The sequence below is a fragment of the Pristiophorus japonicus genome, chromosome 4 (genome assembly GCF_044704955.1).
Source record: "Pristiophorus japonicus isolate sPriJap1 chromosome 4, sPriJap1.hap1, whole genome shotgun sequence".
Classification (NCBI taxonomy): domain Eukaryota; kingdom Metazoa; phylum Chordata; class Chondrichthyes; family Pristiophoridae; genus Pristiophorus; species Pristiophorus japonicus.
Window position 1 is genome coordinate 216149261 of NC_091980.1, and position 17594 is coordinate 216166854.

The window sequence follows — 17594 nt, forward strand, 5'->3', positions numbered from 1 at the left end:
CTCGGCAATGAGACTCGAGATACGCAGCGCCCTCCTGGATGCACTTCCTCCACTGAGGGCGATCTTTGGTCAGGGACTCCCAGGTATCAGTGGGGATGTTGCACTTTTTCCAGAGAGGCTTTGAGGGTGTCCCTGTAATGTTTCCGCTGCCCACCTTTGGCTCGTTTGCCGTAAAGGAGTTCCGAGTAGAGCGCTTGCTTTGGGAGTCTCGTGTCTGGCATGCGAACGATGTGGCCTGCCCAGCAGAGCTGATCAAGTGTGGTCAGTGCTTCAATGCTGGGGATGATGACCTGGTCGAGGACGCTAATATTGGTGCGTCTGTCCTCCCAGGGGGTTTGTAGGATCTTGCGGAGCCATCGTTGGGGGTATTTCTTCAGCTACATGAGGTATCTACTGTACATGGTCCATGTCTATGAGCCATACAGGAGGGCGGGTATTACTACAGCCCTGTAGACCATGAGCTTGGTGGCAGTTTTGAGGATCTGATCTTCAAACACTCTTCCTCAGGCAGCCGAAGGCTGCACTGGCGCACTGGAGGCGATGTTGAATCTTGTCGTCGATGTCTGCTCTTGTTGATAAGAGGCTCCCGAGGTATGGGAAATGGTCCACGCTGTCCAGGGCCGTGCAGTGGATCTTGACGGGGGTGGGGCGGGGGGGGGCGGCAGTGCTGTGCAGCGAGGACAGGATGGTGGAGCACCTTTGTCTTACGGATGTTTAGCATAAGGCCCATGCTTTCATACGTCTCAGTAAATACGTCGGCTATGTCCTGGAGTTCAGCCTCTATGTGCAGACGCAGGCATCATCTGCGTTCTGTAGCTCGACGACAGAGGTTGGGGTAGTCTTGGACCTGGGCCTGGAGACGGTGAAGCTTAAACAAGTTCCCACTGTGAGGTGGAGCATGGCGGCGAGGAAGATTGAGAAGAGGGTTGGGGCGATGATGCAGCCCTGTTTGACCCCGGTCCGGTCGTGGATTGGGCCTGTCGTGGATCTGTTGGTCAGGATCATGGCCTGCATGTCATCGTGGAGCAGGCGGAGAATGGTGATGAATTTTTGGGGGCATCCGAAACAGAGGACGACGCTCCATAGATCCTCGTGGTTGACAGTGTCGAAAGCCTTTGTAAGGTCGAAGAAGGCCATGTATAAGGGCTGGTGCTGTTCCCTACATTTTTCTTGCAACTGTCACGCTGCAAAAATCATGTCCGTTGTGCCCCATAGGGGACGAAATCCACACTGTGACTCCGGGAGGCGCTCCTCAGCCACAGGGAGAAGACGGTGGAGGACGACGGTAGCGACGACTTTCCTAGTGGCCGATAACGGAGATGCCTCTGTAGTTGCCGCAGTCAGACTTGTCCCCTTTTTTAAAGATGGTCACAATCACTGCATCTCAGATCTCTCAGCATGCTCTCCTCCCTCCAGATGAGGTCATGTATTCGTGCCAACAGTGCCTCTCCGCCATTCTTCAGTGCCTCAGCAGGGATTCCATCCGCTCCCGTAGCCTTGTTGTTCTTAAGCTGTCTTATGGCTTTTTCTACCTTGTGCAGTGTTGGGGTTTTACTGAGGTAGTGGCGGGTAGCATGCTGCAGGATGGAGTCGAGAACACTCGGTTCAAAGGCAGAGTCTTGATTCAGGAGATCTTCGAAGTGCTCCTTCCAGCGGACCCTAACAACCTCAGCGTCCTTGATGAGTGTTTCCCCGTTCTTGGCCAGCAGTGGGGTGGGGCCTTGGGTGGTTGGACTGTAGGTGGCCTTGACTGCGATGAAGAATCCTCGCACATCATGGCTGTCGGCCAGCTGCTGTATCTCCTGTGCTTTCTCCATCCACCACCTGTTCTTTAGTCCCGGGTTTTTTGTTGGACTTCAGCCTTGAACCGTCTGTAATGCTGCTTTGCTGCTCCCGAGTTGGGTTGTTGTTTAAGGCTCAGAAATGCCCTGTGCTTATGATCTATTAGCTCTTGGATCAACTGATCATTCTCATCAAACCAATCCTGGTGTTTCCTGGTTGAGTGACTGAGTGTCTCTTTGCAGGCACTGGTTATGGTGGCCTGGAGGGCAGACCAAGTGCTGTGGGCATCTCAGGGTCATCAAGGCATGACAGGTTAGCTGTGAAGTGTTGACTGTATAGAGCTCTCTTAGCTGGGTCTTTAAGTGCCCTGGCATTGACTTTTTTGTGGCACTGCTTCTGCTGCCCCCTCTGCTTTGGGGCTATGTTGATAGCGCCTTTAACGCAGCAAAATATCACAATAGTGATATAAGATAAAACAGATAAATTTGACACCAAGTCACAGAAGAAGAAATTGCAGATGACCAAAAGTTTGATAAAATAGGTCGCCTCGACCTGTGTGAGAACACCACCGCAGGTCAGGGCTATAAATAAACAGTGATGCAGAGATTCAACATACCTCCAGTGCGCCAGTGCAGCCTTCGGCCGCCTGAGGAAATGAGTGTTCGAAGACCAGGCCCTCAAACCTGCCACCAAGCTCATGGTCTACAGGGCTGTAGTATTACTCCGCTCCTGTATGGATCAAAGGCATGGACGATGTACAGAAGTCACATCAAGTCGCTGGATATATCACCAACAATGTCTCCGCAAGATCCTGCAAATCCCCTGGGAGGGCAGACGCACCAACATCAGTGTCCTCGCCCAGGCTAACATTCCCAGCATTGAAGCACTAACCACACTCGATCAGCTTCGCTGGGCAGGCCACTTAGTTCGCATGCCAGACACGAGACTCCTCAAGCAATTGCTCTGCGCAGAGCTCCTTCATGGCAAACGAGCCAAAGGTGGGCAGCGGAAACGTTACAAGGACACCCTCAAAGCCTCTCTGGTGGAGTGCGACATCACCACTGACACCTGGGAGACCCTGGCCGAAGACCGACCGAGGTGGAGAAAGTACATCCAGGAGGGCGTTAAGCCTTTTGAATCTCAATGATGCGAGAGTGAAGAGGTCAAGCGCAGGCAGCGGAAGGAGCGTGTGGTAAATCAGTGCCACCACCCCCTTCCCCCGACAAATATCTGTCCCACCTGTGACCGGGTCCGTGGCTATCGTGTTGGACTGTTCAGCCACCAAAGAACTCACTTTAGGAGTGGAAGCAAGTCTTCCTCAATTCCAAAGGACTGCCTATGATGATGATAAATAGGTAGGTTTTAAGGAGCGTCTTAAAAGGAGGGAAGAGGTAGAGAGGCAGAGAGGTTAAGGGAGGGAGTTCCAGAGCTCAGTGCCCAAGCAGCTGAAGGCACGGCCACCGATGGGTTGAGCAGTTATAATCAGGGATGCTCACGAGGAGCACAGACATTTCGTAGGGTTGTGAGGCTGAAAGTAATTACAGAGATAGGGAGGACCAAGCCATGGAGGGATTTGTAAACAAGGATGAGAATTTTGAAATCGAGGCGTTGCTTAACTGGGAGCCAATGTAGGTCAGCGAGCACAGAGTGATGGGTAATTGTGACTTGGTGCAAGTTAGGACACGAGCTGCCGCATTTTGGATGACCTCAAGTTTAGGGAGGTAAAACGTGGGAGGCCAGTCAGGAGTGCGTTGAAATAGTCAAGTCTAAAGGTAACAAAGGCACGGATGAGTTTTTCAACAGCAGATGAGCTGAGGCAGGGGTGGAGTTGAGTGATGTTACATAGGTGGAATTAGATGGTGCGGATATGTGGTTGGTAGCACGGGAACAAAGTTGGTGGCGGGGACCGAAGGCAATGGCTTCTGTCTCACCAATATTTAATTGGAACATCTTGCGACATCATGAGGTCGTGAAAGGTGCTATATAAATGCAAGTTTTTTTCATTTAAAGGGATATGGGCATGCAAAAGGAGAATAAAATGCTTGCAATTTTATCACATTGTTGAAATGTTTCAAAACAATTCATTAAATGAACCATTTTTAGGGTGCTGCGACAGTTTACGTCGACAAAAGTAATGCCTTCCCCCTTCTCTGCTCCTGCATTCTCTGAACAGGTCAATTCTGCCACACCAAGCATCAATGCATATCCCCTCTACTGCTAATCTACTCCAAGTTAAACCTTCACTAACCCACGTTTGTCAGCGGCACCCTACAAACTCCTTTCTAGTACTGCCATACCCCATAAGGACCCCCCCCAGTACTCCCACACACAGCAAATCACCTTCCCCAAATTCTCACTATCCCAGCACCACCATCACCATCACCGTGCTACGAATGCCAAGTCCAGCCTCCTACAGCACTCCCCTCCACATGCTACCACACCTCAGGATTCTCTCCAGTGTTAGCATATTAGGGTGCTGTGACAGTTTATGTCGGCAAAAGTAATGCTTTCCCCCTTCTCTGCTCCAGCATTCTCTCCAGTGCAGTACTGAGGGAGTGCTGTACTGTTGGAGGCGACTTCTTTCGGATGAGATGGTAAACTGAGGCCCCATCTGCCTTCTCAGGTGGACGTAAATGATCCCATGGCACTATATTGTAGAGGAGCAGGGGAGCTGCCCCTCTGGAACATCCTTCCTGCCTGGAGAAAAAGCTGGATGAATCCACAGATGGAGAGCGCTCCTTGCCCTGGTGGCAGTAGGCCACGTAGACACATGTGGATTAGGAAATCACTTAGACGGTTGTACAGCTGCTGAAAACCCTTTAAAATCATCGAACTTGCAAAATGCCTGCCAAACCGTTGCAGCATTTTAGGTGAGAGCAGATGAGTATCCCTTTAAATAGTGCTGTAATACCCACCTCCCGACCGATAGTTTGTGGGGGCGTGTTGAAAAACTAACAGTGGCAGCAGTGTTTGTTGACCCGTTTGCATATTTTAATTAGGCTTTGATCTGTTTCTGGTAGGAACGCTGCTTGCCAAAATCAAGGTTCTTTAGAAAAAGGTGTAGTGCCAGAGGATTGGCGGATAGCTAATGTAATACCTATATTAAAGAAGGAGGATAGAACATGTCTAGGGAATTATAGACCAATCAGCTAACTTCGGTGGTAGGAAAAATAATGGAAACCCTACTAAAAGGAGAAAATACAATAATTGCCCAGAAATCCCGGTCGGCTGCCTATCATGGGCGATCAGGTAAAAAACTTAAGTGCACTTACCTGAAGCTGCTGCACCCACGTGAGTTCCCGGTCCTGAGGCCTCCACTGACTGCAGTTCCAGCCCTGCACAGTCACATGGCTCTGGGCAGCCAATCAGGTAAAGATGTTCTCGTTCATAATAATGGGAACTCCGTAAGTTGGAATTCCCATTATTATAAATAAGAAACAGCCCCCAAAACACAAAACCAGTAATAAAAAAAATAGAAAAAAAATACACCATAGTTGTATTAATTTAAATTAGTTATTTATATATTATAAAAAATATATATTTTTCCATACACACTCAGTACAGACCCGGGAGACCAGAATTTCTGCCCCATTATCTCAAAACCAAAAATATAATAATAAATAGTCAGCATGGATTTCAAAAGGAAAAGTCTTGCTTGACCAACCTCATTGAATTTTTTGAAGAGGTAACAAAGAGAATGGACAAGGGTAATGTAATGGCCTCAATTTAGGCCAGGAGTTGCTCCCTTTTTTTTTTGGAGTAGGCTGCTTTTTCTGGTGTAATTTAAAAATCCCCAGTTTCCCCAATCAATTTGCACCAGCGTAACTCACTTAGTTACATTTTTTTAGGTTAGCTTTTTTTTCCTCAAAAGGGGGGCATTCCCAGTTCTGGCCATTTAGGCAATTCTGGCCAGCTAATAGTTACTCCATTTCTACTTAGGCCAGCTGTATGTGGCCACTTGAGAAAACCTTTGCGAGAGCTGAAGAAATCAGCGCAAGTAAGGAAATCGGCGCAGATAAATGCAGCAGATGCCCGGACAGCTGCAGCAGGAAAGATAAGAGAGAGGGGGAGACGGGGGTGGGGGGGGTGCGGCGGCGGGAGAGGGGTGTGGGGGGAGGGGAAGCCTTTGACCGGGAGGGAGGAGACCACTCGGCCTGGGCTAGGGGCGGGGAAGCGGACCGGGAGGCCACTTGGCCAGGGCTAGGATCGGGCAGGAGAACTGACAGAACTCATGGGCAGGCAGGAGAACTCTCAGGTTACCATAGCAGATCAAGGCGCCACCTGCCTTGGGTTAGGCCACGCCAAAATGAAGAGATCCTGAGGGAAAACTTAACACATTTTTTTTGCCGTACTCGGGCCACAAAAAAAAAAAAAAAATCGGGCATACCTCTTCAAGTACGCCAAAAAAATGCTTTGGGGAAAATTGAGCCCAAGGTATCTAGATTTTCAAAAGGCCTTCGATAAGGTTCCCCATAATAGACTGATGAACGAGGTCAGAGAATGTGGAGTCAGGGGACAAGTAGAAGAATGGATAGCTAGCTGGCTTCAAGACAGAAAGCAGAGAGTAGGGGTAAAAGATAGCTATTCACAGTGGCAGAAGGTGGATAGTGGTGTTCCACAAGGATCATTGGTGGGACAAATTTGTTGTTCACAACTTATATTAACAATTTAGATTTAGGAATCAAATCACAATTTCTAAATTTACGGATGACACCAAATTTGCGGGGGGGGGGGGGGACGGAAAGATGGTCAATACGGAGGAGGACTGCAACAAATTACAGGAGGACGTTAATAAACTTGCAGAATGGGCGTATAATTGGCAAATGAAGTTCAACAGAGACAAATGTGAACCAATACATTTTGGTAGGGAGGTCACTTATTATTTGGATGGTTCAAGTCCAGGTGGGGTAGAGGAACAAAGGGATCTCGGCGTACAATTACACAAATCACAAAGTTATGACACAGGTTAGCAAGGTCTTAAAAAAATGCAAACCAAGCACTCGGGTTTCTTTTTAGGAGGTATAGAATTGTAAAGTAGGGAAGTTATGCAAAACCTGGATCGAACATTGGTTAGACCACAATTAGAGTACTGCATATAGTTCTTGTCGCCATATTATAAAAATGATAGAGGCACTGGAGAGGGTGCAGAGAACATTTACAAGTATGATACCAGAAATGCGAGGGGATACATATCAAAGGATGACCAGGTGGAGTCTTTTTTCTCTTGAAAAAGAACGCTGAGGGATGACCTAATAGTGGTCTTTAAAATTATGAAAAGTTTTGATAAGTGGATAGAGAGAGAATGCTTCCACTTGTGGGGAAGAGTATAACTAGAGACCATCAATATAAGATAGTCACCAAGAAATCCAACAGGGAATTCAGAAGAAACTTCTTTACCCAATGTGGTGAGAATGTGGAACTTGCCACGACGGAGTGTTTGAAGCGAATAGTATAGATGCATTTAAGGGGAAGCTAGACAAACATGAAGGAGAAGGGAATAGAGTGTTATGCTTTTAGATTTAGACGAGGCAAGCCAGGAGATGGCTCAAGTGGAGCATAAAGAACGGCATGGACTGGTTGGGCCGAATGGCCCGTTTCTATGCCGTATATTCTATGTAATCCTATGAAAATAAGAATGCACATAACTTGGTCAGTAAATTGCCAATTCTTCACCCAATCTGATTTTCATTGCGTTGCTACCCTATTTATAATAATATTTAATTCCAGCATGGAGCAAGACAAAAAACTTCACTAAGACAACCCGTAGCTTTTCTAAAAATATTAAATATTTACTCCTGATCATATTGCCCAAAGTGGCAACAATATGTGCCTCACAGTTTGTCATTCTAATTCACTGGCCTTCAGTAGATGAAATTGTGGTCAGAAGTCAGGTCTATTTGTCCACTACTATTTGTGTCTACATATATGCATATCTAAGAGATGAAAAATTTGCCTATTGCATACAAAAGCCATGGAATAATCAAAAGGATGTTAGTCTACGTGTCTGAAAAAAACACAAGCGTCATTAAAACATACAAGCAATAAATCACAGAGAGATGGGAGACAAAATCAGGGATTAGAGAGAAGAAAGTCATCATCGTCATAGGCAGTCCCTCGGAATCGAGGAAGACTTGTTTCCACTCCTAAAGTGAGTCCTTTGGTGGGTGAACTGTCCAATACGAGAGCCACAGAACCTGTCAGTTGGGGCAGACATTCGTCGGGGGAAGAGGGTGGGGGGATAGATTTGCTGCAAACTCCTTCCACTGCCTGTGCCTGACCTCTTCACGCTCGCGGCGTTGAGATTCGAAGAGCTCAACGTCCTCCCGGTTGCACTCTCCACCTAGGGCGGTCTTCGGCCAGGGACTCCCAGGTGTCAGTGGTGATGTCGCACTTCATCAGGGAGGCATTGAGGGTGTCCTTGTAACGTTTCCGTTGCCCACCTTTGGCTCGTTTGCCGTGAAGGAACTCCGCATAGAGCAATTGCTTAGGGAGTCTCATGTCTGGCATGCAAACTATGTGGCCTGCCCAACGAAGCTGATCGAGTGTGGTCAGTGCTTCAATGATGGGGATGTTAGCCTGGGCGAGGACACTGATGTTGCTGCGCCTGTCCTCCCAGGGGATTTGCAGGATCTTGCGGAGACATCATTGGTGATATATCTCCAGCGACTTGGTGTCTTCTGTACATCGTCCATGTCTCTGATCCATACAGGAGGGCGGGTATTACTACAGCCCTGTAGACCATGAGCTTGGTGGTAGATTTGAGGGCCTGGTCTTCGAACACTCTTTTCCTCAGACGGCCAAAGGCTGCACTGGCGCACTGGAGGCGATGTTGAATCTCCGCATCAATGTCTGCCTTTGTTGATTAAAGGCTCCCAAGGTATGGGAAGTGGTCCCCATTGTCGAGGGCCATGCCGTGAATCTTGATGACTGGGGGGCAGTGCTGTGCGGGGAGGACAGGCTGGTGGAGGACCTTTTTCTTACAGATGTTAAGCGTGAGGCCCATGCATTCATATGCCTCGGTGAATACATCAGCTATATCCTGGAATTCAGCCTCAGAATGTGCGCGGATGCAGGCATCGTCTGCGTACTGCAGCTCAACGAGAGATTGAGGTGATCTTGGACCTGGCCTAGAGGCGAAAGATCACATGATAGACTATATACAATTTTCTATGTTCAGATTTATAATGTGGGAAAATGAGAGGTTATCCACTTTGGCAGAAATAATAGAAAAGAAAATTATAATTTAAATGGAGAAAAATTCCAAAGTGCTGCAGTACAGAGTCCTGGGGGTCCTTGTGCATGAAACACAAGTTAGTATGCAGGTGCAGCAAGTGATCAGGAAGGCAAATGGAATGTTGGCCTTTATTGTAAGAGGGAGAGTGTATAAAAGCAGAGAAGTCCTGCTACAACTGTACAGGGTATTGGTGAGGCCACACCTGGAGTACTGCATACAGTTTTGGTCTCAGTATTTAAGGAAGGATATACTTGCATTGGAGGCTGTTCAGAGAAGGTTCACTAGGCTGATTCCAGAGATGGGGAGGTTGACTTATGAAGGTAGGTTGGGCCTATACACATTGGAGCTCAGAAGAATGAGAGGTGATCTTATCGAAACCTATAAGATAATGAGGGGGCTCAACAAGGTGGATGCAGGGAGGATATTACCACTCATAGGGGAAACTAAAACTAGGGGACATGGTCTCAGAATAAGGGGCTGCCCATTTAAAACTGAAATGAGGAGAAATTTCTTCTCTCAGAGGATTGTAAATCTATGGAATTATCTGCAGCAGAGCTGCGGAGGCCGAGTCATTAAATATAGTTAAGGCAGAGATAGACAGATTTTTGAGCGATAAGGGCGTAAAGGGTTATGGGACGCGGGCAGGGAAGTGGAGCGGAGTCCATGATCAGATCAGCCATGACCTTATTAAATGGCAGAACAGGCTCGAGGGGCCAAATGGCTTATTCCTGCTCCTATTTCTTATGTCTTTATAATGGGATTCAACTATGTGAACTTCTTACGCTGTAATTATATGTGACCACTGATTTGCTGTCAGTCAAATTTCTGATCTTTCCCTTTCCTCTTGATTTTTGATTCTGCTGAGGAAAAGTTAAGAGTACTTACAACTTCCTCCAACAAAAAAAGAATTTATATTATAACTTAATATTAGTGGACCGCTTCAGCCTGTTTTTGCTGAACCCACAGCCTCCTCTCTGCCCTTTTTCTAGCTCCTCCTCAGCCTGGCCGCATAAAGAGCCCAGAAGCATTTCAGTGCTTTCCTTTTCTCCCCTTCATGGTCCGTGACTCTGCTCCTGCTCCATGGTACCTTCTGAGATGCTGCTGGTGCTGGCCAGTTGTCACCACCATCACTAATAATTGAGATCCATTTCAGTGTGGGCATCATTCACTGCACAGGAATTTAAGGCCACGCGAGTGGAAATATTTGTTCAGGAATGCAAGCATAATCTACATGCCAGGAAATAAGCTCAAGAAGATCAATACCATCAATGCAATACTGAGTGCCCACTGACCTTAGCAGGAAGTCAGGACTTTCAAGAAAAGAGCAAAACTGAAACTTGACTTTAGCCATCCGGCAAAAAAAAGTGGTAGAGTCCAAAGAATTCAAAGTTCTCATCTGGCCTGAAGAAGCTGTGGTGGAGCTCTTCAGTCCAGAAGTTACATATATGGAAGGCTGCACCTTTACAACATACTGAATCACCAACACATAAGCACTTGCTGAGCATGGAAGATCAAGCACCTCCAGTAGTTGAGGATGTGCTAGACAAGCAAAAGAGGAATCAGATGCATTCAATACCTGAAGCCTAAACAAAGGGAACCCTTGGTATTGAGATCACTGGGGCTGTCTTCCAACGGAGAGTTGACAAGAAAAACTACAAATGCTGAAAATCTGGAATAAAAACTGAAAATGCTAGAAATTTATGAACATGTGCAAAAGAAAAGAAAGCTTAACATTTCAAATGAGAGCCTTTATTAGTTCTGATGAGGTCTCTAGCTAACCTGTCTTTACTCTTGCAGAGGTGATGAGTATTTCCAGAATATTTAGTTTTCATATCAAAATAAAGGTATTTGAGCACCAACAAAATATACACAATGTGGTGTCCACTTACAAAGATGACTTATTTGATAAACTTAATACTGCCGTTTCCCAATGTTGTTAATATTTCCAATGGCTTTCGTACCAGACAGAAATTCTCCCCCCACTACACCTTCTACATGTTAGGGTCCAAATGCCATATAGGTCATAATAAACTTTGCAATGTTGTATAAATGTCACAAAGACTGTCCGTGCTATCAAAAATAAATAATCTTAAAAAAAAAGAGCTAAATGGTAGAAAGTTATGGAGACTATCAACAAGTGGTGAAAAGGAATTAAGGTTTTATGAGGCAACAGTGAACACAAAGATAAACAACGTCAAACTCATTGATTGACAGTCCTTCAGTGGAATAAAACAGGACTGGTAGAATATCGACCAATTAATATGTTACGCACTTACTTTTGTATATATCAACTAGTGTGCTTTTGAGCTGCTCATTCTGTTTCTGAACAACTAGTCTAAGTTCCAGTTCATTTTCCAAAGCAGCATCTCTGAGGGAAAAAAGGAGAGTGTTTAGTTCTGGATTCAAGATCCTGTATCAGAGTTCCTAAAAATAAAGATTTACTGCAATGGCAATCGCTAAACAAAAAGTCAAGTGTGTTTATACTGTAATTAATTACAAAAATGCAAGACAATGATTTTAACTTGAGGTGCACAATGGGCAGGTGGAATGTGCCCGCTGCCACCACCATGATGGTGTTGCCACAACATTGCTTGTCCTTCTTGGTGGTAGAGCTTTAAGCAGAGGGAGATGCTGACAAAGTAAGCTGAGTTTGTATAAGTGTATCCAAATAAATCATACCAACTACAGTAACAGAGGGTGGATATTGAATCCAACGACAGGGGCACCAATCAAGTGAACTGCTTTGTCCTAGATGATGTTGAACTTCTTGAATGTTGTTGTAGCTGCACCCATTGAGGTGATGACTATTCCATCACAGTCCAGACTGGAGTCCTGTAGATGATGGAGCAGCTTTGGGGGAATCAGATGGTGAGGTACTAATCACCGAATATCCAGCTTCTGCCCTGCTCTTGTAGCCATGGTGTTCATATGGCTAGTCCAGTCAAGCTACTGGCCAATGGTGACCCCACCCCACTTAAATGTTGACACTGGGGGACTTCATCAATGGTGGTAGCGTTGAAGGTCAAAAGAGATGGGTGGGCCTTCTCTTGTTTGATATGGTCAATACCTGGCATGAATGTTACCTGCCACTTGTCAGCCCCAGCCTGACCGTTATCCAGGACCTGCTATAGGGCTGCTTCATTATCGGGAGGAGTTGCAAACAGAGCTGAACATTGGAATCGTCAGGGAATTATCGAGGGAAGGTGATTGATGAAGCAGCTGAAGAAGGTTGGGCCGAGAATACTTCCCTTAAATACACCTACAGTGGTATTCTTGAGCTGTAATGGCTAGCCTCAGACTACCCCAATCATCTTTTTTTGAGTCGGGTTTGACTCCAGCCAATGGAGATTTCCCTTTGACTAATTTTGTAAGCCTTCTTGGTGTCATATCCATTCAAATGTCTTTTGATGACACAGCCTTGATATTGAGAGCACCGTTTCTCTGGCATTCAGCTCCGTAAGTGGACCAAAGCTATGATGAGGTTTGGAGCCGACTAGTTATCGGGCTACCCAAACTGAGCGTCAGTGCTGGTCAGCATTAAAATATTGATTATTCACGATATAAATTAAATTTTGGGGGCAGTTAGATCAATAGGGTGAGAGAGCAGCATGGCCATCAGGGGGGAAAAAGGAAAATGAAATAAAGTTTACCTGTATAAAAAAGGAAAAAAAACAAAATGGCAAATGGAGTTGGGAGAACATGTCCCGAAACCAACCACTAGGGGTAGTTTCCGCTCAGGGCGCAATTGGCGATCTGGGCACAAATTGTGCTAGTTTAGAGAAATATTTTTTCCCCCCCAAAAGTTTCTGCTCAAACTCATATGCATAGCGCCGAATGTAATATCTGCCATGAACCATTGCAACCGGGCGTTTTAGAATGTTTTTTTTTAATTTTGCTTTAAAAATGTTCCTTGATATATTCAAGAGTGGGAACTTGGTGCAGTTTGATTAATACAGCTGAAAATGGGTTTAAATCACAAAAAATAAGCTCTTTTTAAATCAGAGTCTCTAATCCACCACGTGTAGCCCGATTTGAAATAACTAAAAATGACTTTAAAAATCTATATAGAACCATTTGCTAGTTCTACTGGTGCAATCAATTTCTTAGAAAATTAAAAAAATTATATGCAAAATGTAGGAGCAAAAACCTTAATCAGGGGGAAAGTAATTTGGTAAAATTAAAACATAAAGCAAGAAAGGCTGAAAAGTTTAATGCGTTCATGGTAGAATAGCTGAATCCCACAATCCAGCAATTAGGTTAAAACACAGAACATGGGTCTCACAAGGGCTAGCACTAAGGTCAGAGAAATTCTCTGAGGAGATAACACTTCTATGAGCACCCACAGGATTTATGTAGACATCTCACAGAAATAATGAGCTTGAAGCCGCCATGGATCCAAGTCACACGAGATAACAGAAACAAGGCCCCTTTGAATTAGGTCAAGAACACAGTCTGAAAGCTAGCCTGGGAACACGTTCACAGAAATAGGGGCCTTTTCCCTAACAACAGTGGCCATAACTGAATGTACCAATGAAATCATTAGAAATTACTGTAACCAATGAAATTAATGTAACTGTAATAACCAATGATATTGCTGTAATTGTATGAACCAATGTATTAGTAGCAGGTGGGCGGGGACTGGTGGCAAACAACCAATGAAACACTTCCCCGCGTAGTTTCAACATTTTTATTGTATTTCGGCTGCATAAAGTGTAACTGCGTAACCTGTCCCACGAGACTGGCAATTAGGAGCATTCAGTAGGGGTACTGGTTCTCCCCTGATTAATCAGGTTTTAATAAACAATTCTTTTCTTTATATACGCACCTTTGTGTAGAGTGTTATATTTTTAATACTCCACAACACAAAAGCTTTTAAAACATGCCTATTAGTGTCTTTGCAGACAAAAGAACTAATTTAATTTTAAGAGCCTCCTCAAAGTCCCGCAAAGGGGTGAAAACTCCCAATGGTGATTAATTTGATTGGGGCCAGTTTTGCAACGGAACCAGCTCCTAGCGTGTTTTTTTTTTAAAAAAGACTAGCGCAAAAGATCACGGAAACTCGATTTGCGCCCAACATAATTTGCACTTGAAATTCCACCATCTTTTCCACTGGTTTGGCCAATTTTAGGGCGAACTGAAATGGAAAAAAAAAAGCACTACCTAGCAAAAAAAACTCCAGGCCAAAGTATAGGGCTAACATTTCGGTTTTCAGCAAAAGTGGTAGTTTTACGCCAAAGTTACTGTTTGCTTTACTACCATTTTTAGGTCCACTTTTCGGCCTTTAATTCTGCGCCATGGCGGTAAAGATCGGCGTTGCATGACGATTCACGGCGCAAACTACAAATTTCGGCAACTTTAGTCCAGGGCCGATAGCGCTGCGAGAGGGGCGAGCGAGCGAGGGAGCGCGCGAGAGAGCAGAGCAGGAGCTTGTGCTCCTTCAGTTTCAAACATGAACTGCAATTTGAGGTGTCAGCATGAAGGATTCAGAGATATCAGTCTTTCTTTCAGTATTTTAAAGTATTAACGCCCCCAAAAAAGGCTTGTTTTAAATTAGCCAACCACTGCAGACAATGAGAATCAATATGTCTAAATGTGGAAAGGACCATGTAAATGATGACTTAAAACGTTTCCCTCAGTGTAGACCTTAATTAGAACGCTGCTGCTGACGACAGAAGAACAACTGAAGAATTAACTCAAAGATGCTTTACGTGCAGACAGACTGGGCAAAATCATGCGACTCACAACAGAAAAAAAAGTTATAAGACGATTTTACTCTACCCCGCATTTAGTAGGGAGAGCCAACAAGTAAAAAGGAATGGAGGTGTCTTTCATACAATTTCTCTTTCAGGTATATAATCAGAATGCGACTAATTCAAAGCAGTAATGCATGGGTCCGTATGCAGTCTTGCTAACACAAGCATTCCTGCACGATGGACAAGGCCTCAACGCCCAACACCACCCAGGTAAGTTTATTTATGTGGATGGTGTTGGGCTTTGAGGCCGGACAAGAAGTTTATTTGCCAGAATATTTTTTTTCAGATTTAACATGCAAAACACATTAAATATTGATCTGACCATATTTACAAGAACATGAATGTTCTAAATCTTAGCTTTCAATCAAATTTTTAAAAAGAGCATTTAAAATCAGTTTTCAACCAATAAAATTCACCTCGGCACAAAATGCTAAGGATCTTTTTATTAACAACCCTTATATAAACCCAAGAAGCAAACAAGCAGAAATACTGAGTGGTCATAACTCACAGATCAGGCTAGATTGAGATGGATTGACTTTTGCAGTATTAATGGAGCAATTCTGGGATGCACATAGCCATCCCTTTAACATCCAAATCCACTATTTTTCTTCCTGGAAATGTGTTCATCCTATTTCTAAGAAATGTGATCTCTCTTACCTTCAACTACTACTGCCAAGTTAATACCAAGATATAGTTTTACTACTAACCCACAAAAAATAGATGAACACTGCTCAAACTCATTTCAATCAGCATAATTATAATTAGATAGAGATGACACTTTCAATAACTCATCCTGGGCTGGTGTTGAAGCCAGGTCTCAAGGTAAAAGGATGTAAAAGTAAAGATCACCAATTGATCTTTTTCCATCAGTGACTCTTCTATGAATGCATGGTTGTGGGAAAAATTGTTTGTAGATTGTGTCAGCCAGCTGACTGCTTTCTCCCCATACCCCGATATTGCAGGCAGTTTTTATCCATTGCATTTTTTGCGAATGTACTCAAGGCACTGATCAATTTTGAGTAAAAAATGGATAGCATTTCCAATTCCAAATTGCTCAGTGTAAATTCTTTACAATACTGTTGATTCAAGTAGAAAATTAGACATTTTAAAATGTTAATGCCTTAGTAAGTTTTACAAAAACAGGCATTACATAGTTCTATAATAAACCCCATATCAATTTAAAGAGTCCAATATCCAGTCAATGCGATTTATCAAGTGCTAGTGTTTGCAACTACCACATCATTTGATCCTTTATATAAATACTTAGTTTTCAACCAAAGCAATCAGCAGTGCACATGCATCGGAATTCCATGCACGAATGTTCCTTCAAAAATCTTTAAAACAATCCACAACATACCAAACATTGCTTTAATTGTTTGAAATAAATCAAATAATCCATAAAGAACAGTAAACCATCTATGATCCGAACAGTACAAGGTACATTAAGCTACTGTTTGCACCGACGTAATATTAAGTTAATGAATAGTTTAAGTGTCACAAAAACGGATGTTTATCTCAGTCTAAACACCCGCGTGCACAGATCCATCAAGAACAAAGTCTGTGTACTCGTACAGCAATGTTAACCTTAAAACACAACCTGCACCATTATATTATTTGCCAAGTATATGGATGAAACAAATTAGATTAGATATTCTTCGTTCAGTCCACGCCCAATAAGTTAATTACACGATTTTATATTTGTTTCGACGGGAAAATTATACTTATAATCGTTGCAAACAATGCTCAACAAGTATTGGTGTAGCGACCATGGATCTCTAGCGTTGCTGTAGCAAGTTATGCTTTCCTTCATTATTGGCGTAACCAATGACACATTTCATGTGTTTAATTCCCACCTTGTTTTAAGGACTAGTGACTGGTTCCTTGTTACGGTCAACGGTGTAACTAGTTACCATCATCCAATAACCACAACACAAAACCTCTTCCCTCTCCCTGCCCCAAAATAATAATAATTAGATTCCAAACTAACAAACACGCCCTCGGAGCTCGCTCGCTTACTTTTCGCAGACCTGAAGCTTTAAGGCAAAAAGCTGCTGCGCGGCCGTACGGACGGCAGCTTGTACTTGTTGCAGCTGGTTAGCGCTCATCACTCCCACAACAGGCTGCTCTAGCTGCCAGCTTCTCAACCGACCCGCGTCCAAATGCAGCTCGAGCGGCGGCTCAGCGCTTCCGGGTCACGGGGCAGCGTCACCTGCCGCTTCGCCTCGCCTCTCCTCTCTGCAAAAGTAGATCGGCGATTCCTAGGCGTCCGTCCCTTTCTCTGCCTTTGCTGGTTGTCGCAGTTGGCATTGTAAATCGAGGCCGTTCATATTGCTTGACTGCTGTATATGGGAGGCGCCAGGGCTCATCTGAAATTATTTTATTGCCTTGCCATCGGTCCCTTTATCTCCACCTAACTCGGATTTCATTCCTCGCACAAAGCTACAACTCTCTAGGCGCAAAACGTCATCTGCAACTCCCACAAATTCGGAGACAAACTGTGGAGGTTAAACAGTGCAGGCAGGAAGTGCAGGAAACCCATCATCATCAGGTCGATTCGCATGTGTAACAAGGGAAAAAAGACGGGTTAACATTTCGCTGGTGTCCTTCAGCATTTTTTATTTTTGTTTCAGCTGTGAAGGCTTTTTTTCCCCCAGTAACACAAGCAGGGGAGTAAATATAAAAGCAAAATACTGCGGATTCTGAAAATCTGAAATAAAAACTGGAAATACTCAACTGGTTAGGCAACATATGTGGAGAGAGAGAAACAGTTAACGTTTCAGGTCCATGGCCTTTCATCAGAACTGGGTAAAGTTAGAGATGTAACA

At 44.4% G+C, this 17594-nt stretch overlaps 1 protein-coding gene across 7 annotated transcripts in view; it reads right to left on the reverse strand.

The window, feature by feature from the left end:
* The window catches only part of mipol1 (mirror-image polydactyly 1), a 442941-nt gene extending 425750 nt beyond the window's left edge, over positions 1-17191 (reverse strand). For 6 of the 7 annotated variants that reach the window (XM_070879088.1, XM_070879089.1, XM_070879087.1 and 3 more), the window contains exons 1-2: positions 16786-17191; positions 11293-11384 (exon numbers count right to left, since the gene is read on the reverse strand). In XM_070879088.1, coding sequence (XP_070735189.1) covers positions 11293-11384; positions 16786-16874 — 181 coding nt within the window. In that variant the 5' untranslated portion in view covers positions 16875-17191. Of the gene's footprint in view, positions 1-11292; positions 11385-16785 lie in introns of those variants that run through there. The other variant, XM_070879093.1, reaches the window with a different exon arrangement.
* Between the last annotated feature and the right edge of the window lie 403 nt (positions 17192-17594).